The sequence below is a fragment of the Pelophylax lessonae genome, assembly GCF_965119305.1.
Source record: "Pelophylax lessonae genome assembly, chromosome: 11".
Taxonomy (NCBI): domain Eukaryota; kingdom Metazoa; phylum Chordata; class Amphibia; order Anura; family Ranidae; genus Pelophylax; species Pelophylax lessonae.
In genome coordinates this window covers 171533319-171551683 of record NC_138778.1, presented here as the reverse complement: position 1 = coordinate 171551683, position 18365 = coordinate 171533319, and the positions used below count along the sequence as shown (strand labels likewise).

General features: G+C 44.3%; 1 protein-coding gene across 1 annotated transcript in view; it reads right to left on the bottom strand.

The window, feature by feature from the left end:
• Positions 1–16065, bottom strand: part of ABI3 (ABI family member 3) — an 85217-nt gene extending 69152 nt beyond the window's left edge. The window contains exons 1-2 of the mRNA XM_082271933.1: positions 15831–16065; positions 1319–1486 (exon numbers count right to left, since the gene is read on the bottom strand). Coding sequence (XP_082128059.1) covers positions 1319–1486; positions 15831–15935 — 273 coding nt within the window. The 5' untranslated portion in view covers positions 15936–16065. The remainder of the gene's footprint in view (positions 1–1318; positions 1487–15830) is intronic.
• Between the last annotated feature and the right edge of the window lie 2300 nt (positions 16066–18365).

Genomic DNA, 18365 nt, shown 5'->3' with positions numbered 1-18365 from the left:
GTCAGCTGCATAGTGTCACTAGTTGCTAGGATTCTGTTGTCTACACAGTATCATTAGTTGTTGGGATGCTGTCAGCTACATGCTGTCACCAGTTACTAGGATGCTGTTGTCTACACAGCATCATTAGTTGTTGGGATGCCATACTAGAAATGCTGTTAGCTACATAGTGTCACTAGTTGCTAGGATGCTGTCGTCTACACAGTGTCATTAGTTGTTGGGATGCTGTCAGCTACACAGTGTCACTAGGTGCTAGGAGGCTGTCAGCTACACAGTGTCACTAGTTGCTAGGATGCTGTCAGCTACATAGTGTCACCAGTTGCTAGGATGCTAACATCTACACAGTGCCATTAGTTGTTGGCATGCTGTCAGCTACATAGTGTCACCAGTTGCTAGGATGCTGTCGTCTACACAGTGTCATTTGTTATTGGGATGTTGTCAGCTACACAATCTCACCAGTTGCTAGGATGCTGTCATCTACACAGTGTCACCAGTTGCTAGGATGTTGTCAGCTACATAGTGTTACTAGTTGCTAGGATGCTGTCGTCTACACAGTGACATTATTTGTTGAGATGCTGTCAGCTACACAGTGGGACTATTTACTAAAATTGGAGAGTGAAAGATCTGGTGCAGCTCTGCATAGAAACCATTCAGCTTCCAGGTTGTATTGCCAAAGCTTAACTGAAAAAGCTGAAGTTAGAAGCTGATTGGCTACTATGAATAGCTGCACCAGATTATATTAAATCTACCCCAGTATCATTTGTTGCTAGGACAAGGTGACTATGTTCCTACATGCAGTGGGACCAGAGAGAACGAACCTATCCACCCTCTGACTGGAAGGTGGATCACAGCAGCAAAAAAAAAAAAAAAAGTATTTAGAGATTTTGATGAGGCTGAGAGCATAAGACAGTACTTTTCTGAGTTAAGAATACATACTAGAATATCATTTTTTTAAACCAGAGTTTGGTAATACTTTAAGCCCTGACAACTGCAGTTCCATTGGACTATATGACATTGTTTCAATGGCCAGTTAGGACACTGCCATTGTGCATAAGGGTGGCAGCTGGCGCAGGGAAACCCAGGCCACAGTAATAATGTAAAACTATATCATAGATGCATGCTATAAAGGCTTTTCTGTCTTGTAAAGTTACTATTATGTGGTGTATATTGCAGAATTTTTTTTTAAAAAATGTAGTACAGATTCACATTAGAGTTTTTGTGGTTCCTGTTGGAGGAAAGGGTTATGAAGAGGTCTTAGGATGCATGGGAAATATTCTGCCCATAGGCAACACATGCTTTGTGAAAACAGCTGGTAACTAACCTGGGAGATAATTCGGACTTTAGCCTCCTCCTTCTGCAGAACCAAGCTCTGTTCTTCCAGCATCTCTGACATGTATCTGGCAGCAATTCCTACTTGAGACACCACGCTGGCCAGGGTCTGGGTGACTAGAGCCATGGTGTTCTCCAGAGCCTTGCGCTTGTCGGGAGCCTGTAGGGAAGCCAAGGACAGCTCTTCAAGAGGATCAATCATTTTTAAGTAATAAAACTTTGAGAGCATTTTGATTTAGAATATCAAAAACCTGCATTCACTAAAAAATTATGAAAACAAGTTGATGATGGTAAAGAACATGCATACACTGCAGAGACTGATTAGGAAAGCTGAACAAACAGGGACTCTTTACAGCAATGTCTAGGTGCCTTAATCAGGGTAACATGTGGCTGCATATTATATTCTCTATAACCGGGGTCTCCAAATTATGACGGCTTGCAGCTAGGGTCAGTCGTTTCTCATAGAGGTCATAAAAAGGTCTTCAGGTCAGCCCATGATCTCTTATGCCCCCCTCCAGTCTCTAGGACAGATTCCCTTTGGCTGCACTGTCATTGTACTGTTGTTGGTTGCTTGGACTGCAGGCATCCTAACAACCAACCATGCGCTTTCCCCCAGCATTTACAGGAGGATAGCCATGTTGCAAGTGTGTAAGGGTAGACTCTGATGTAAGTGAGAGACTCTGATGAGGACCCTGATGTAAGGGGGGACTCTGATGGGGATAATCATATAAGGTTCTGATTTAGGTTTATTTGGAATTTCTTTGTGTAGCACCCTCCTAGTCAGGTGTTAGGTAGAAGTGTAGTTTTTGGCTCTCTCTGCTTACCAGAAGAGCAGCAGGTAAAACATTTATGCATTCGGCTTATCAGGGAGCAGGATTGATAGTTAGGTCTACTCAGTGTGCCCAGAGTGTGATTGATCTGGTCTCAGGGAGTGTCCCCGGCAGATCCAATGGGAGGCAAGTTGGATGCTGGAGGAAACCTGACCAATGACACTCAGGCTTTTGGTACTGTCTCAGGGGTTGGCACAGACAGGGGTGCATTATGGGATAGGGTATAAAAAGCCATGGACACATGAGGTAGAGGTCTGTGGGCGGGAAGCCAGGTCCCAGGAGGGTGGCGGCTGCCTCCTCTTCTGCAACAGTTGGTGGTGGTCACAGGCAGTCGGCCTGGGGAACCAGTGTATGCGAGGCTGAACCTAGAGGTCCAGGAGAAGCTGACTATAGGAGTTGGGGCATCTGTGAATCTGGAAAAACAGTGTCCGTGAGTACAGAGGAACTTGCGCATGGGTCTGCCCAGGAAGAGGACCGCTCTGGAGTGTAGAGTCAGTGGATGGGTGTCAGCTGGCACAGAGAGAAAGGGGGTACTAGGGAAGTACCCTGAAGAGAAGTTCCATAGACACATTTACCTTATCTTCATTCAAGTGGCAGGCCGAAGTAGCGGCCTTGCCGCATTCTCAAGTTTAGGGTCCTCAGCATTGTGAATAGTTAACAGTTGGAGTATCCCACTCATCCCTTCTCCCATCCCAATTACAAAAAAACACAAAACAACATTCCCTGGACTAATCTTTGACTGAGCCAAGAATATAAAGATTTCTGCTTGCAGTTGCTATGGGTAACCCAGGGGAATCCTTAAAGTGTAATCTTCAGCAGCTCCCTAGGGGGCAGTGCTACATTTGCTTTGTTTTACTGAAGTGGCTGCACCTTAGTTTTGACAGGACCCTAACCTGGCTTCAGATCATTTGCCCATCTACCTTTGTCTCACCAGGTGTGGCCTCTCTGAGCTGCCAATGAAGGGAAGCTGAGGAATTTTTACTTCTTGGGCATGGGCATGTCCAGGAACCCAGGGAACTGTGGGAAAAGGTTGCAGCCTGTTGACTATCATCTTTTTTTCTTGTTTTCCTGCTCTGAATGGATTTTTGCTGATATTAATGGAATTAAAGTGGCCTGCCTTCTGCATCTGAGCATGGTAAGTAAATGGGCACTATGCTATATAGCTACCTACACCAGACCCATTTCTTACACTAAACCATCTCTTACATGAACTCTAAACACTTAACCATCCCTATAATTATTCATCACCACTTAACCACTTTACAACCACCAACTATAATCCTACACCTACACTAACACAGGTCCATAACACTTAGACCCCTTTCACACGGACATCATCTGTTCAGTCATGTTTCTCTTTCATTCATTGACGGATACAGCTCCTGATCTTCCTAACCATTGGGTTATATTGTCCCCTACAGGAGTAGGACACAAGGCGGAAAAAAATCTGGCTACTCCTATGGGCAGTCCCAGGGGGTATACTCCCTCTCTCTGCTATAGGTGCTCAGTTTTTTACTGCCTAATCAGGAGTAAGAACCTAGTTCCTTGCTGGGATCTCTGGTCCTAACAAATTTTTTATTTTTAGATAGAATTTTTCTCTTGGTTTTTTCCTGTGAGATCTACAATCAACTGCCAGACTGGGTGAGGGGCTGGAAAATATAGATCCAGTGGTCACCCCAGTCTGGTCAATGAGTGCGTGCAGACCTCAGCTCCGTGCTAGGTCGGCCGCGACATAGACCCACCACTTGCCTTGTAAGGTCGCATACGACCGGGTCTCAGCCTGAGTTGCATCATTCCTCCTGGCCGACAGCCCCCTCATTTCGATGGAGAATGCCCTATCGGAGACACAACTGATGAAACACCTCCAGATTAAGGGGCCACTCCCCTTGGTCCAACGCCTGCTGACTGAGGTAATCCGCCTGCCAGTTTTCCACCCCGGAAAGGTGTACAGCGGAGAGGGGTGGAACGAACCATTCTGCCCACCTTAGAATGCTGGCTACCTCCAGAGCCGCCAGGACACTTCTCGTGCCCCCCTTGTGATTGACATGCCATTGTCCGATTATGTGCACTAGACATCCCTGCAGACAATCTGTCCAATGTTCCGGGCACAGTCTGATCGCTCGGAATTCCAAAACATTGATCGGTGGTCTGGACTCTTCCAGTGTCCAGATCCCCTGTGCAGAATTTTTGCCGAGGACGCCTCCCTAGCCAGACAGGCTGGCATCTGTGGTGACCACTGTCCAATACAAGGGGAGGAGAGATTTGCCCAGCCGAAGCACCTGAGAACAAAGCCACCATACCAGGGTCTCTTTTGTTCCCCAGCTCAGCCGGATCTGTTTGTCCAGAGGCTGCAGAGTCTTGTCCCATTGGCCAGAATCTCCCTTTGCAGGGACCTCGAATGGAACTGTGCAAATGGAACCACCTCGAAGGTAGACACCATCAGGCCCAGCACCGCATGCAAGTCCAGAGGAATGACTATCTGCTGGACAGCAGGAGATGAATCGCAGCATGCAGTTCCTGGAGTTTGTCCAGAGGAAGGAGCACTCTGGCTAACCCAGATAGTCCAGCTTTGTGGACAGAAGCAGAGCAGACTTCTGAAAATGTAGAATCCATCCGAACTCCCTCAGAGATCGTATGGTGATTTCCAAGTTTTTCACCAGAGCAGTAGGAGACTCCGCTCGCAGAAGGAGGTCGTCCAAGTAGCCCAGTACCTCAATCCCCCATTGGTGTAACAATGCTAGCAATGGAGCTAACACTTTTGTTAAGACCCGAGAAGCAGAGGCGAGACCAAAGGGTAACGCCACAAACTGATAATGCTCCTCTTCCATGCCAAAGTGGAGGAAGCGCTTGTGACCGACACATTTTATAATGTGAAGGTAAGCATCCTTGATGTCGATAGAGGAAAGAAAATCCCCCTAATGCAGGGATGCGATCACCGTGTGAATGGACTCCATTCTGAACTTCGTCACCAGCTTAAAGCAGTTCAGCACCTTGAGGTCCAGGATTGGATGTACCTTGCCTTCCTTCCTGGGAACTGTAAACAGGTTTGAGTAAAAACCCTGAAAACACACTCCCTGGTGCGTACTTTCTTCAGGGAGTTCGGCACTTTGCTCCTCCAGTGCCGTCTCCGTTACCACCCTGGGACCTCAATTTGGTGCTATCAGTCCTCCAGAAGCCTCCATTTGAGAATCTTCGGGAGATTCCTCTGCTTGCGCTGTCCCAGAAGGTGGACTTTTTGGTGGCTATCACCTCTGCTGGCAGGGTGTCGGAATTAGCTGTGTTATCCTGTCGTTCACCTTACTTGGTCGTTCACATAGATAAGGTGGTTCTTCACCCCTGTCCGTCGTTCCTTCCAAAGGTTGTATCTGATTTTCATTTGAATGAAGACATTGTGTTACCTTCTCTGTGTCCCAGGCCAAAGGGAATTGCTTTGCATGCCTTGGATGTGGCCTGGGCAATTAGGGTGTACCCGGAAGCTATGGAGTCTTTTAAGAAATCAGACTTACTATTTGTTCTCACGGATGGGCCTCAGAAAGGGTTGCTTGCTTTCCCTGCGACTATTTCCAGATGTATCAGACAGACAGTGGTTTAGGCCTATTCCATCAAGGGTCAGGTTCCTCCTTTCCCTGTCAAGTGCACTCTACTAGGGCGCTCAGTGCCTCCCGGGCCTTCCGTCATCAGGCATCAGTGCAGATTTGCAAGGTTGTCATACACGCTTTCACAAAGTTCTATAAAGTGGATGTGGTGGCTTCTGCAGATGCTGCCTTTGGCCGCAAAGTTTTGCAGGCTGATGTTTAGAGGACCTGGTCCTCTTTGAGGGTGTATTGTTCTTTTCAGTGGGCTCCAGTTGTTTTGGTTGAGCTCCTGTTTACTTGGTTGGCTATAGTTTAGCCTTGGGAATTTATTTTTTGCTGTTCCCACCCCTCATATTTAACACTGTTTTGGGACATCCCAATGGTTAAGAAGATTAGGAGCTGTGTCCGTCAATGAAGGAAAGAGAAAATGGGATTTTTGACTATAAAATCCATTTCTCTGATGTTCATTGACAGACACAACACCCACCCCTCTGTGGAGTTGTAATTCTTCTGACACTGCTTGGAACAAAACTGAGTGCCTATAGCAGAGAGAGGGAGTATACCCCTTGGGACTGCCCATAGACATAGCCTGATTTTTTTCTGCCTAGTGTCCTACTCCTGTAGGGGGGGGGGAGTATAACCCAATGGTTAAGATTAGGAGCTGTGTCCGTCAATGAACATCAGAGAAATGGATTTTACGGTAAGTCAAAAATCCTATTATTTTCAATTTACAGATGGCATCAATTTATATCCGTTTACTTCTATTCTGTTCTGTTCATTGACTGTTCTGTTTAAAAAAATGTACCTGAATGGACATGGATGTAGGCGGAGGTGAACAGATGATCATCCATTTACATCCGCCCATCCATAGACATGCATTGTGGTTTAGTCTGGATCCGTCTGAAAAAATGACAAACTAATCTAGACTGAACACCTGCATGAAAGGGGCCTAAGGATCCTTTCACACAGGGCTGAATCCTTCTGAGATCTGTTTGCTCAGCAGGGAATTTGTTTGCTGATCCCTGCTGAGCTGGCGAAGATAGGTCGGTGTCCGCCCCGCGGACACAGACACAGCTTGCTCTCCTCTATGGTTAAAAATCAGAAAAAAGGAGATGTAAAAACCTGACTGAGCTCAACCTCAAATGTACACACAGTGTGCTGTATCCATAAACAAGTATAATGTAAGAGGACCTAGTGATCTGACACATATAGTAATGTAGAAAATAGCTTTATTTAACACATTGTCTCAACAATACAAAACCCACTATCTACCTAATAAAATCGTAATTGTTATCCTCTATGGTTGGTCAGATGTAAATGGACCACCTGTCTCTGGTTTTACTCCGGTTTTCTCCCACACTCCAAAGGCAGTTCATAGCTTAAAGAAGAAGCTCAGAAGTCAGAAGGTTTTTTATCTTAATGAATTCTATGTAATAAGATAACATGCCTTCTCTATGCAGCAGCCCTCCTAAGCCCCCCTAATACTTACTTGACCCCCCTCTCTATCCAGCGATGTCCACGAGTGTCTCAGCCATCCAGGACTCTATCTCCTGATTGGCTGAGACACAGCAGCAGTGCCATTGGCTCCTTCTGCTGTCAATCAAACTCAGTTAGCCAATCAGGAGAGAGAGGGGACAGGGCCGAACGGCAGTTCACATCCTTAATGGATACACGGAGATGCATCTCGGCTCGGGTGCCCCCCATAGCAAGCTGCTTGCTGTGGGGGCACTCAACAGGAGGGAGGGGCCAGTAGCTCCAGCCAGGGACCCGAGAAGAGGAGGATCAGGGCTGCTCTGTGCAAAACCACTGCACAGAGGAGGTAAGTATAACATGTTTGTTATTTAATAGAAAATAAAAATCAGAGAACTTACAATCACTTCAATTGGTCTTAGAGTATGTATGCATGTGTGTGTTAGGGACCCTCGATTGCAAGCTCCTGAAGGGCAGGGACTGATGTCAATGTAATATACAGTATATACTGTATATATTGTGTTTGTGTATATACAGTATATGTATATATATATATATATATATATATATATATATATATATATATATATATATATTGTGGGGCTCCAAAAACAGCATAATTCAAAATAAACATAAATAAAATCCTTGCCACTGTGGGCGGCTACCTTCCACACACTGGAACCTATCTAATGAAGTCTGTCTCCAACCTACTGTTGGAGCAAACTTTGCTGATCCTACAGCAGACACTCAATAGTCCATTTATTTTCTTCCACATAGAAATAGTTCAAGACCTCACCTTGAGTAGTCTTCAGTCTTAATTAATTTCCCCTTCACACAGGAAATGTCCATTGGTTTCTTTTCACCTTGAAACAATCCAAGACCTCACTTTGAGTAGTCTTCACACTTGTTACCCTCCTCAGCCACATCGCTTCAGGAGGTCTTCCCCATGCTCACACAGCTTTCAGGGGGCACACATCTGACTGTCCTCCTCTCCCAGCCCACACAGCGGCAGGAGGCAGCAATCCTTAGTCTTCCTTTGGACAAATTATATAGGCCTTCATTTCCTCATTCTGAACAGCTGAATGGTTTTCAACTTCCTGCTGGCTATCTCTGCAGCCGACACCCTATAGTAATTGGTGAATTCTCTAAACCAGGTGGAAATGTATCTCCTGTCTGTGACTACATCCACAGATTTACCTGACTTCCTGTCACAATATATATATTATATATTATATATGTAAAGTGCTGCTTAATTGTCTGTGCTATATAAATACCTGTAATAAAATTATGTTGATGGTATGGTTGGAAAAGAGGTCATTAAAAAAAATCCCTGTACATCTTACCACCATCTAATGCCTATGTTTTATTTAAAATTGACATCATACACATTTTATCCCTATCATCCCAGGATGTTTTTCTACAAAGTGCTATAAAGCTATTGGAATTCCTTCTAATCCTAATGCATCTAGGATTTTCAGGAATAATAGTATTCCTTTGACAACATATGCAAAACTCAGAGCAGGAATAACAAAGTGGACCTAATATAATGAAAAACTCACCATTCACTTGAATAAGAAGCGAATATATCAAAATTACCTAATCACATTATAACTTGAGTTTTATCATGTTACACGTATATCTATATATATATATGTATACACGCACATACATATATACAGTATATATATATATATATAATATATGTATACCTATATATATATATATATATATATATACTATATGTATACGTATATACAGTACACATATATATACATATATATATAGATATACACACACGCATATATATATATATATATATATATATATACACTTTAACTTATTTATAGTTATTTATTATATTATAATTTATGATTTTGTGTTTCAAACTTTATCATACCCGAGATGTTATAAAGAAGAACGCACAGTAAAAAAAAATCATATATAAATATTTGGTTTGGGCTGCTCGTCCTTAAGAATTACATGCAAAATAATGGTACCGCTTTCAGCACCTAAAATCAGAAACAATCATACCGCCAGGGAGGTTAATGAAGAAGCCATTGCAAGTGGCTTGCAGGGGAATGGCTTTTGGCTGCTCCACCACTGATCGTGGCTAAGCACATCTTTTTTGTGGGTCGCATTAGAATGAACTGATCACTTTTGTGGATGGTGACTTCTTTATGCTTCTGGAAATGCTCCGCTGATTGAGAGCCCATGTGTGGACAGTGTTCCATACAGGAATATTTGGGTATGACAAGCCTTTGTTTAAAGAGGTTGTAAAGGGTGAAACATTCAGTGTGCAGCTCCCTTCACAGCCCCCCCCCCCAATACGTACAATACAGTGATGTGCACGAGAGCAGTGGCTCTCCCGGGTCTCTTCCTCCTTATTGGCTGAGTCAATCACAGCCAGTGAGGAGGGAGCAGGGGAGGGACTAAGCCGCTCTCTGTGTGTCCCATAGACACAAGGAGGCAGCTCGGGAGCGAGCACGCACGAGTGCCCCCAGAGCAAGCAGCTTGCTCTAGGGGCACTCGGCAATGAGGGGGGCACCAAGCACCTGCGGGGGACCAAAGAAGAGGAGGATTGGGGCTGCTCTGTGCAAAACCACTGCACAGAGCAGGTAAGTATGATATGTTTATTATTTTAAAGGAAAAAATGAACCTTTAAAACCACTTTAACCCCAGTGGTTGGCTGTGAAAACTGAGACTCGGGCCAGAGTGCTGTTCTTTTTTTTTCCATTATAATTTTTATTATTTTCAATCAAATTTTACAAAGCCAGAGTGCTGTTCAATGTGTATATGACATAAAAAAGCAAATATATCAGTAAATCTAGTGTCAGCGCCTAAATGGTCAGAAAGCAGCAGCATGCAATTAGTGTAAATATATAAACACCAAAAGTGCATAAAAAAAAAGAAAAATGCAGCGCTATAAATAAAACATTAACAAATGATATCAATATCAAGATGAAACATTTAAAAAAACAGTGTTTAACTGAAATAGTCAAGTGTTTTATTTTAGTTAAACACTGTTTTTTTAAATTTTTCATCGTGATACTGATATAATTTGTTAATGTTTTATTTATAGCGCTGCATTTTCCCCTTTTATAAGCAAATATATGTTCACCACTTCTTCCTTATAAATTCACCCAGGGGGAATTACAAAGGAAGTTATAACAGAACTACGCACCCATCATCAACAAAGAATTTGCAACTGTTCACCTCTATTCTTGTAATTCCTTGTTCACGTGAGCATACTACACCATACACCCATGTGAGGGTCGTGTTAATCCACACGGCATGCACAGGTGTTCTGTGCATCCCATTGCAGGTGGTCCCATTGATGTCAATTGTGAGGCATTGGCTACATGGAGACAGCTGCTGCTCCCAATTTGACATCCGTTCCGGTGTGGGTGCACGACTAGTAGATATCTACTGCACTGTGCCGTGGATGTACACCAGAAGCCAGCAGATTGTCCACAAAGCCCTGAAGAAAATGTTCATGGTGAGACTTCTTCTTTACAGATTTCCCCACTTTTCCTGTTCTGATGACAACTTTGTTGTCAATATCAGTCTTGGTATCGATGGTCGCTTGGGCAAATTGAATGCATCTCTCCATTAGGGAGATGGACATAAAAAAAACCTGATATGGGTTCTAATTCCGCAACCACTCTATCAAAAGCTGAAAAAAGTTTTGGATTTAAACTGGAAGTTCATCCGCCAATTACTCTTGCATGCCGTCGCTAGTAAATGGCCAGCAGTTTCCAATACTGATTGCTGGACGGCCTGATCGCAGACAGAAGTCAAACATGATGCTATGCATTGGTCAAGTCACATGTGAATGGCTGTTTAATGTTCATGGAGAAGTCATTCCAAGGAGACTTTTCACTTTAAATACACTTGAAGACTGTATACAAAACCATGTACAAAGATGGGAAAATTGGGTTTTGTTTAAATTAAGTGAGTAGTGGGTGAGCTGATGGATGAGCAATGATCAATGATGGGAATAACGGCGTTAAAGTAAACAGTGTTACTTAACACCGTTACTTTTGTGGGTAACTAGTAATTGAATTGATTACTTTTCCCCCTGCGGTAATGCCGTTCCCATTACTTAAACGGCGTTACCGCAATTACATCTACCGCCACTAGATAGCAGTAGTGTAATTCCTTCTCACTCCTCTATGACCCTGTCATTGATGTCTGCGGTACTGGCATGTGTGACATGGAGGAGAGCGGAGAGGGAGAGTGGACTGGCCGAGGGGAACCGTGAGAGCCCTGCACTGTACCTGTGCATTCACCAACCCCCCCCCCCCCCATATACATCTACCTACCCACCTTATATACCTACCTACCCACCCTATACACCAACTGACCCCTATATACACCTACCTTCCCACCCTTTACACCCACTGACCCCTATATACACCTACCTACCCACCCTATACACCCACTGACCCCTATATACAATTATCTACCCACCCTATACACCCACTGACCCCTATATACACCTACCTACCCACCCTATACACCCACTGACCCCTATATACAACTACCTACCCACCCTATACACTCACTGACCCCTATATACACCTACCTACCCACCCTATACACCCACTAACCCCTATATACACCTACCTACCCACCCTATACACCCACTGACCCCTATATACAACTATCTACCCCCCTATACACCCACTGACCCCTATATACACCTACCTACCCACCCTATACACCCACTGACCCCTATATACACCTAACTACCCACCCACCCTATACACCCACTGACCCCTATATACACCTACCTACCTACCCACCCTATACACCCACTGACCCCTATATACAACTACCTACCCACCCTATACACCCACTGACCCCTATATACACCTACCTACCCACCCTATACACCCACTGACACCTATATACACCTACCTACCCACCCTATACACCCACTGACCCCTATATACACCTATCTATCCACCCTATACACCTACTGACCCTTCTATACACCTACCTACCTACCCACCCTATACACCCACTGACCCCTATATACAACTACCTACCCACCCTATACACCCACTGACCCCTATATACACCTACCTACCCACCCTATACACCCACTGACCCCTATATACACCTACCTACCCACCCTATACACCCACTGACCCCTATATACACCTATCTATCCACCCTATACACCCACTGACCCTTCTATACACCTACCTACTCACCCTATACATCCACTGACCACTATATACACCTATCCACCAACCCTATACACCGGCAGTGTACCACGCAGGTACCAGTGTACCATGAAGCCAGCCAGTACCACTCAGCAAATACCACTCATACAAGTTATTTGACATATTTGATTTTTTCTTTTTAAAGTAACGCAAGTTACTTTCCCTGGTAATTGGTTACTTTTTTACTCAGGTAACTAATTACTTTTTTTAAGTGACATGACCAACACTGGCAATGAAAAGCCTGATGAAGCCCAAAAAATATTTCTAGCTGGCAATATACTGTGTCCCTGTTAGGGCAGCTCAGTCTTCCTTGCAAGTGATGTTTGTGAAGATGCTGATCAATGTGGAGTAATAATACAGTAGTAATGTGCTGAACAGAAATGATTGTAACAGCATTTGACGCGATAAGCTCTCCATAACGGATCTGGTAGTTTTTTGGCACAGAACCCCCACAGCAAAGAATACCATCCTATCTTAAGCACATTAAAAATTCCTGAACCCCTACTCTAATCCTAATGCTCCTGAATGTTAACGTATCCCTTTTTTTTTTTTTTAATAACAGCTTTGCATTTCTTCTGCAGTTCAAAAACATAGCTGGAGCTCAAACTTCCAACTGAATATCAAATCCGAATAGAATTTTGCTCCAAGCTCAAAGACCATCATCAAACATCTTCCCTCAAAGGTACTCACTGACTCCTTATAATCACATAGGTTGGTCAAAAAATGCTAATATAAGACTATGACCCCCTGTGTGTCAGTGAGTAGCTCCTGCCTGCGAATGTGTGGTGACAGTCATTGGGTATGAACCACTTTTTTTTTTGGATTCGACCCTTTTTTGCACCTTTTTCTTTCCTGTGTTGGCATCCTCTACACTGGAGAACAATCCCTCTGTGCCAAAAATACAACTTGTCTCCAGGATCAACTGTTTCAGCTAGCAAGAAATCAATTGGGAGAAAAATGTTTGGTCAATTTCCCATTGTTCTATTTTGATGAGGCAACATAAAAGTGTATCTGTACCTTAACATAGTATCTATGTATCTACACTCACCGGTCATTTTATTAGGTACATCTTGCTACTACCGGGTTGAACCCCCTTTTGCCTTCTCAACTGCCTTCATTCTTCGTAGCATAGATTCAATAATGTGTTGGAAACATTCCTCAGAGATTATGGTCCATACTGACACAATAGCATCACGCAGTTGCTGCAGATTTGTTGGCTGCACATCCATGATGTGAATCTTCCAGTCCACCACATCCCAAAGGTGCTCTACTGGATGGAGATCTGGTGAGTGTGGAAGCCATTGGATTACAGTGACCTCATTGTCATGGTGAAGAAACCAGTGGTGAGATGATTTGAGCTTTGTGACATGGTGCATTATCCTGCTGGAAGGAGCCATCAGAATATGGGTACACTGTAGTCATAAAGGGATGGACATGGTCAGCAACAATACACAGGTAGGCCGTGGCGTTTAAACAACGCTCAATTGGTACTAAGGGGCCCAAAATGTGCCAAGAAAATATCCCCCACACCATCACACCACCACAGCCAGCCTGAACTGTTAATACAAGGTAGGATGGATCCAGGCTTTCATGTTGTTAACATCAAAATCTGATCCTACCATCTGAACGTCGCAGCTGAACTCAAGACTCATTAGACCATTTTTTTTTCCAATCTTCTATTGTCCAATTTTGGTGAGCCTGTGTGACTTGTAGCCTCAGTTTCCGGTTCTTAGCTGACAGGAGTGGCACCATCTGCTTCAAGGTTCAATGTGTTGTGCTTTTAGAGATGGTATTCTGCATACCTTGGTTGTAACGAGTGTTTTTTGAGTTACTGTTGCCTTTTGTATCATCTAAAACCAATCTGCCCATTCTCCTCTGACATCAACCATTCTCTGTAAACCCTAGAGATAGGTGTGCATGTAAATCCCAGTAGATCAGCAGTTTTTGAAATACTCAGACCAGCCTGCCTGGCACCAACAGCCATGCCACCTTAAATCCCCTTTCTAGATGCCTACATGCACTGAATTGCTGCCATGTGATTGGCTGATTAGCAATTTGTGCAAAGCCCCGTACACACGTACCGATTGTCGGCCGTAAATATTCGGCCGACGACCGATCGGCCGATTGTAGGCTTGTTAGTATGATGCTTCCGACAGCCGACAGCGCATTTTCGGCCGAACAGAATCTGTCGTGCAGGCATTAAAATTTTTGTTGGCCAACACCAGAACGGCCGATTGTTCGCCAGTCAGTACAGATTTCGGCCGACAGACAGCAGATTTGCAAGATTGGGCATGCTCAGAAAAGGAAAAAGACAAGGAAAGTTAACCATCACATGACATCACTTCTGCAGTCGGCTGTTGTTGGCCGACAAAATTCGTGTGAAGTCTTTTGCAGTTTTCAACAGACACAACAGCCCTGGACAAAAGACGGCCGATTGTTCGGCCGACGATCAGTACGTGTGTACGGGGCTTTACCAAGCAATTGAACAGGTGTACCTAATAAAGTGACCGGTGAGTGTGTGTATTTCATGTGTGATGGGTGCATTTGTTTTCTTTTTTCCAGGGTTTTTCCTCTTTCTTATCACTTGGGGATTCTATCAATAACACACTTCCTTTCATAGGGTGACAACACTCACACACTGTACTGTATCTCTGGAGGAGCAGAATTCTCTCTCTAGGCTGCCCTCCTGATAGACTACAGTTATCAGAGGTGGTAACATTGGTTGGGATTTCAGCAGAGGCAGAATTCACAAGAGCTTTTGAGCTCATTGGATTTCTGGCAGGATCAACAGGTATTTTTTTACCCTGTTTAAACAGATATAACAAAACATTTATCTTTAACAGTTCAAAAAGTAGGAAATAAGAGAAGATCATTGTTAGCATTTAAAGAGGAAGTAAACCCTCCTCTGCAAGTTGTACCTCTAGGTAAGCCTATGATAAGGCTTACCTATAGGTACTGTAAATATCTCCTAAACATGTACCGTTTAGGAGATATTTACCTTACACGCAGCCAGTGACGTCACTGACGCATGCGCTCTGAAGGAACGGCCGTTGGTGTCGTTTCTTCAGAGACCGTGCCGTGACCTTCGGGCTCCCGCGCGCGTGCGCTGGAGTGACGTCACCGCGGCTCCGGCCAATCAGATGGTCGGATGCCGCGATCCCGGAAGATGGGCGACTGAACATGTCACCCGTAATAGAGGTAAGCGGGCGGCACGGGCGGGGGCTCGTTCTAAGGTAAGTATTTCATAATGAGCTAGTATGCGATGGATACTAGCTCATTATGTGTTTCTCTTTCAGGGTGAAAAAAAAAAGAAAAAACATGGCATTAGCTGGGAGTTTGTAAAGTTGAAGCAAGGGCTTCTTAAAGGACCCATTCCTTCCACTTTGCCCCAATCTTACCTCCATGTAGTTCTTCTCGCAGTAATCAGCGACATTCTGCAGGTTTTGGTAGCTGTCTCGCAGAGCCTGTCGCGCAGCAGAGAGCTCTCTGTAGTTATCTGTCATTGCCTCTGTCGTTACTGAGAATCTAGGGTATTATGTTCAGTCAGCCCCCCCACCTCCAGATGTGTCATAGTCAGCGTCTCAGTATATGTATGTGAGCAGCAGACTGTGGCTCCGATACTTCCTCACATGAAACCACAATGTACTGAGCGCTGAGACTAACACACTGCAACACATGGCTTGTCACCATGAAATGAGCGTCTCCACCTCTATTGGTGTATACGCCCTGCGACCTTTCTTACCCAATTTTACTGAATTTTAGAAATGTCTTGGGTGGGCATTTTTTTTTTTTTTCACAGATCATCAGCAGAAAAAAAATTTGCTCCCACAGTAAACCTTTTATATGGGAATGCTATCGCTGCCCTATGTTTAACCACTTGCCTACTGGGTGGGCACTTTCACCCCCTTCCCGCCCAGGCCAATTTTCAGCTTTCAGCGCTGTCGCACTTTGAATGACAATTGCGCGGTCATGCAACACTGTACCCATTTGATATTTTTATAAAACATTTTTCCCACACAAATAGAACTTTCTTTTGGTGGCATTTAATCACTGCTGGTTTTTTTATTTTTTAATAAAAAAAAGTAAAAAGACAGAAAATTTTTAAAAAAAGAGTTTTTCTTAGTTTCTGTCAGTAAATTTTGTAAATAAGTAATTTTTCTCCTTTACTGATGTGCGCTGATGAGGTGGCACTGATAGGCTGCACTGATGGGCACTGATGAGGGTGTACTTATATGCTACACTGATGGGCACTGATAGGTGGCACTGATTTGGGGCACTGATGAGCACTGATAGGTAGCACTGATAGGTGGCACTGGTGGACAGCACTGATGGGCATTGACCGGCAGCACTGATGGGCACTGACAGGAGGCACTGATGTGCACTGACGGGTGGCACAGATGAGCAGGCACTGATAGGCATTGACTTTCATCACTAATGGGCACCGATTGAGGTCACTGGTGGGCACTGATTGGGGTCACTGATGTGCACTGTTTTTGCTTTACTGTATTCAGGGCACTGATGATCAGTGCCCTGATTACTTGTCCTGCACTCCCCTTTGAGGAGGAGCCGCTGATTGGCTTTCCTCGCCACACACTCTGACAGTGCCAATAAATGGCACTTCTGCATTTACATGTGACCGGCTGTGATTAGACACTGACGATCACATTTATAAGGAGCCATGTCATTGGCTCTTTACCAAGATCGGGGTCACGGCCTTGATCGCCGCTCTGCATGCCCCCGCGGGTACGCAAGAGCAGCCGTTCTGGGGCGCCTTCTTATGATGTCCTCCCAGAACGAGAGCCGCACCGTTCCACCGTAATTTGATGGTGGGTGGGCGGAAAGTAGTTAATCATCACTGTTTTTTTTGTTTTTTTTTGCTAAACAAACCGAAAATTAAAAAACAAAAAAAGGTTTTTATAGTTTGTTAAAATTATGCAAACAGGTAATTTTTCTCCTTCACTAAAGTGCGCTGATGAGGCTGCACTGATGGGCACTGATAGGTGGCATTTATGGGCAATGATAGCTGGCACTGATAGGCACTGATGAGGTGGCACTGGTGGGCACAGATCAGGAGTTAATCATGAGTTCCTAAACAAACTAAAAAAGACCAAAAATTTGGAAAAAAAGTTTTTCTTAATTTCTGATATAAAATTTTACAACTAGGTAATTTTTCTCCTTCACTGATGTGCACTGAGGAGGTTGCACTGATGGACACTAATAAGAAGCACTGATGTGGTGGCACTGATAAGAAGCACTGATAGGCTGCACTGATAGGAAGCACTGATAGGCTTCACTGATAGACACTGATGAGGCGGCACTGGTGGGCACTGATGAGGATGCACTAATGAGGCTGCACTGATAGGCAGAACTGATGGGCACAGCAATCACAGAGTGTGCCAGGTATGTGCCGCAGCTGTTTTGGAACATGGGGTGCAGTTCTATTGACGTCCTCCCAGAACTGGATGATTGCACTGTAGCCGTCATTTGACTACAGCACTGTCGGCAAGATGTTAAAATGCTGGTATGTTCATCCCATTTATCTGTATCCCCAGCTTTAAATAACAAACTCATATACCTTTATATGTTGAATCAATCATACTTAACCCCCGTCAGACTGCATGTCATGCATCGCGTACCTGCTCCTACATGTGCTTGGTGTATTTGTTCACGTGCAGATTTTACACGTTTTGTGGCTGTGTTCAGTTATTGCACGATATTGGAAGCGGGCGATGGATGTACTGTCTGCAGTCTTATCTATACCCGTACCATGTATCCCACTAAAATACTTGCTAGGTGTTTTGGATGAGGAACAGTGGGCAGACATACTATGACTATGCTAATGGAAACATTATTCTTGGCCCGTAAAGCTGTGGCACTTAAGTGGATCCAACCCACCCCTCACTCAGTCCATTAGTGGCTACAAATGGTAAATC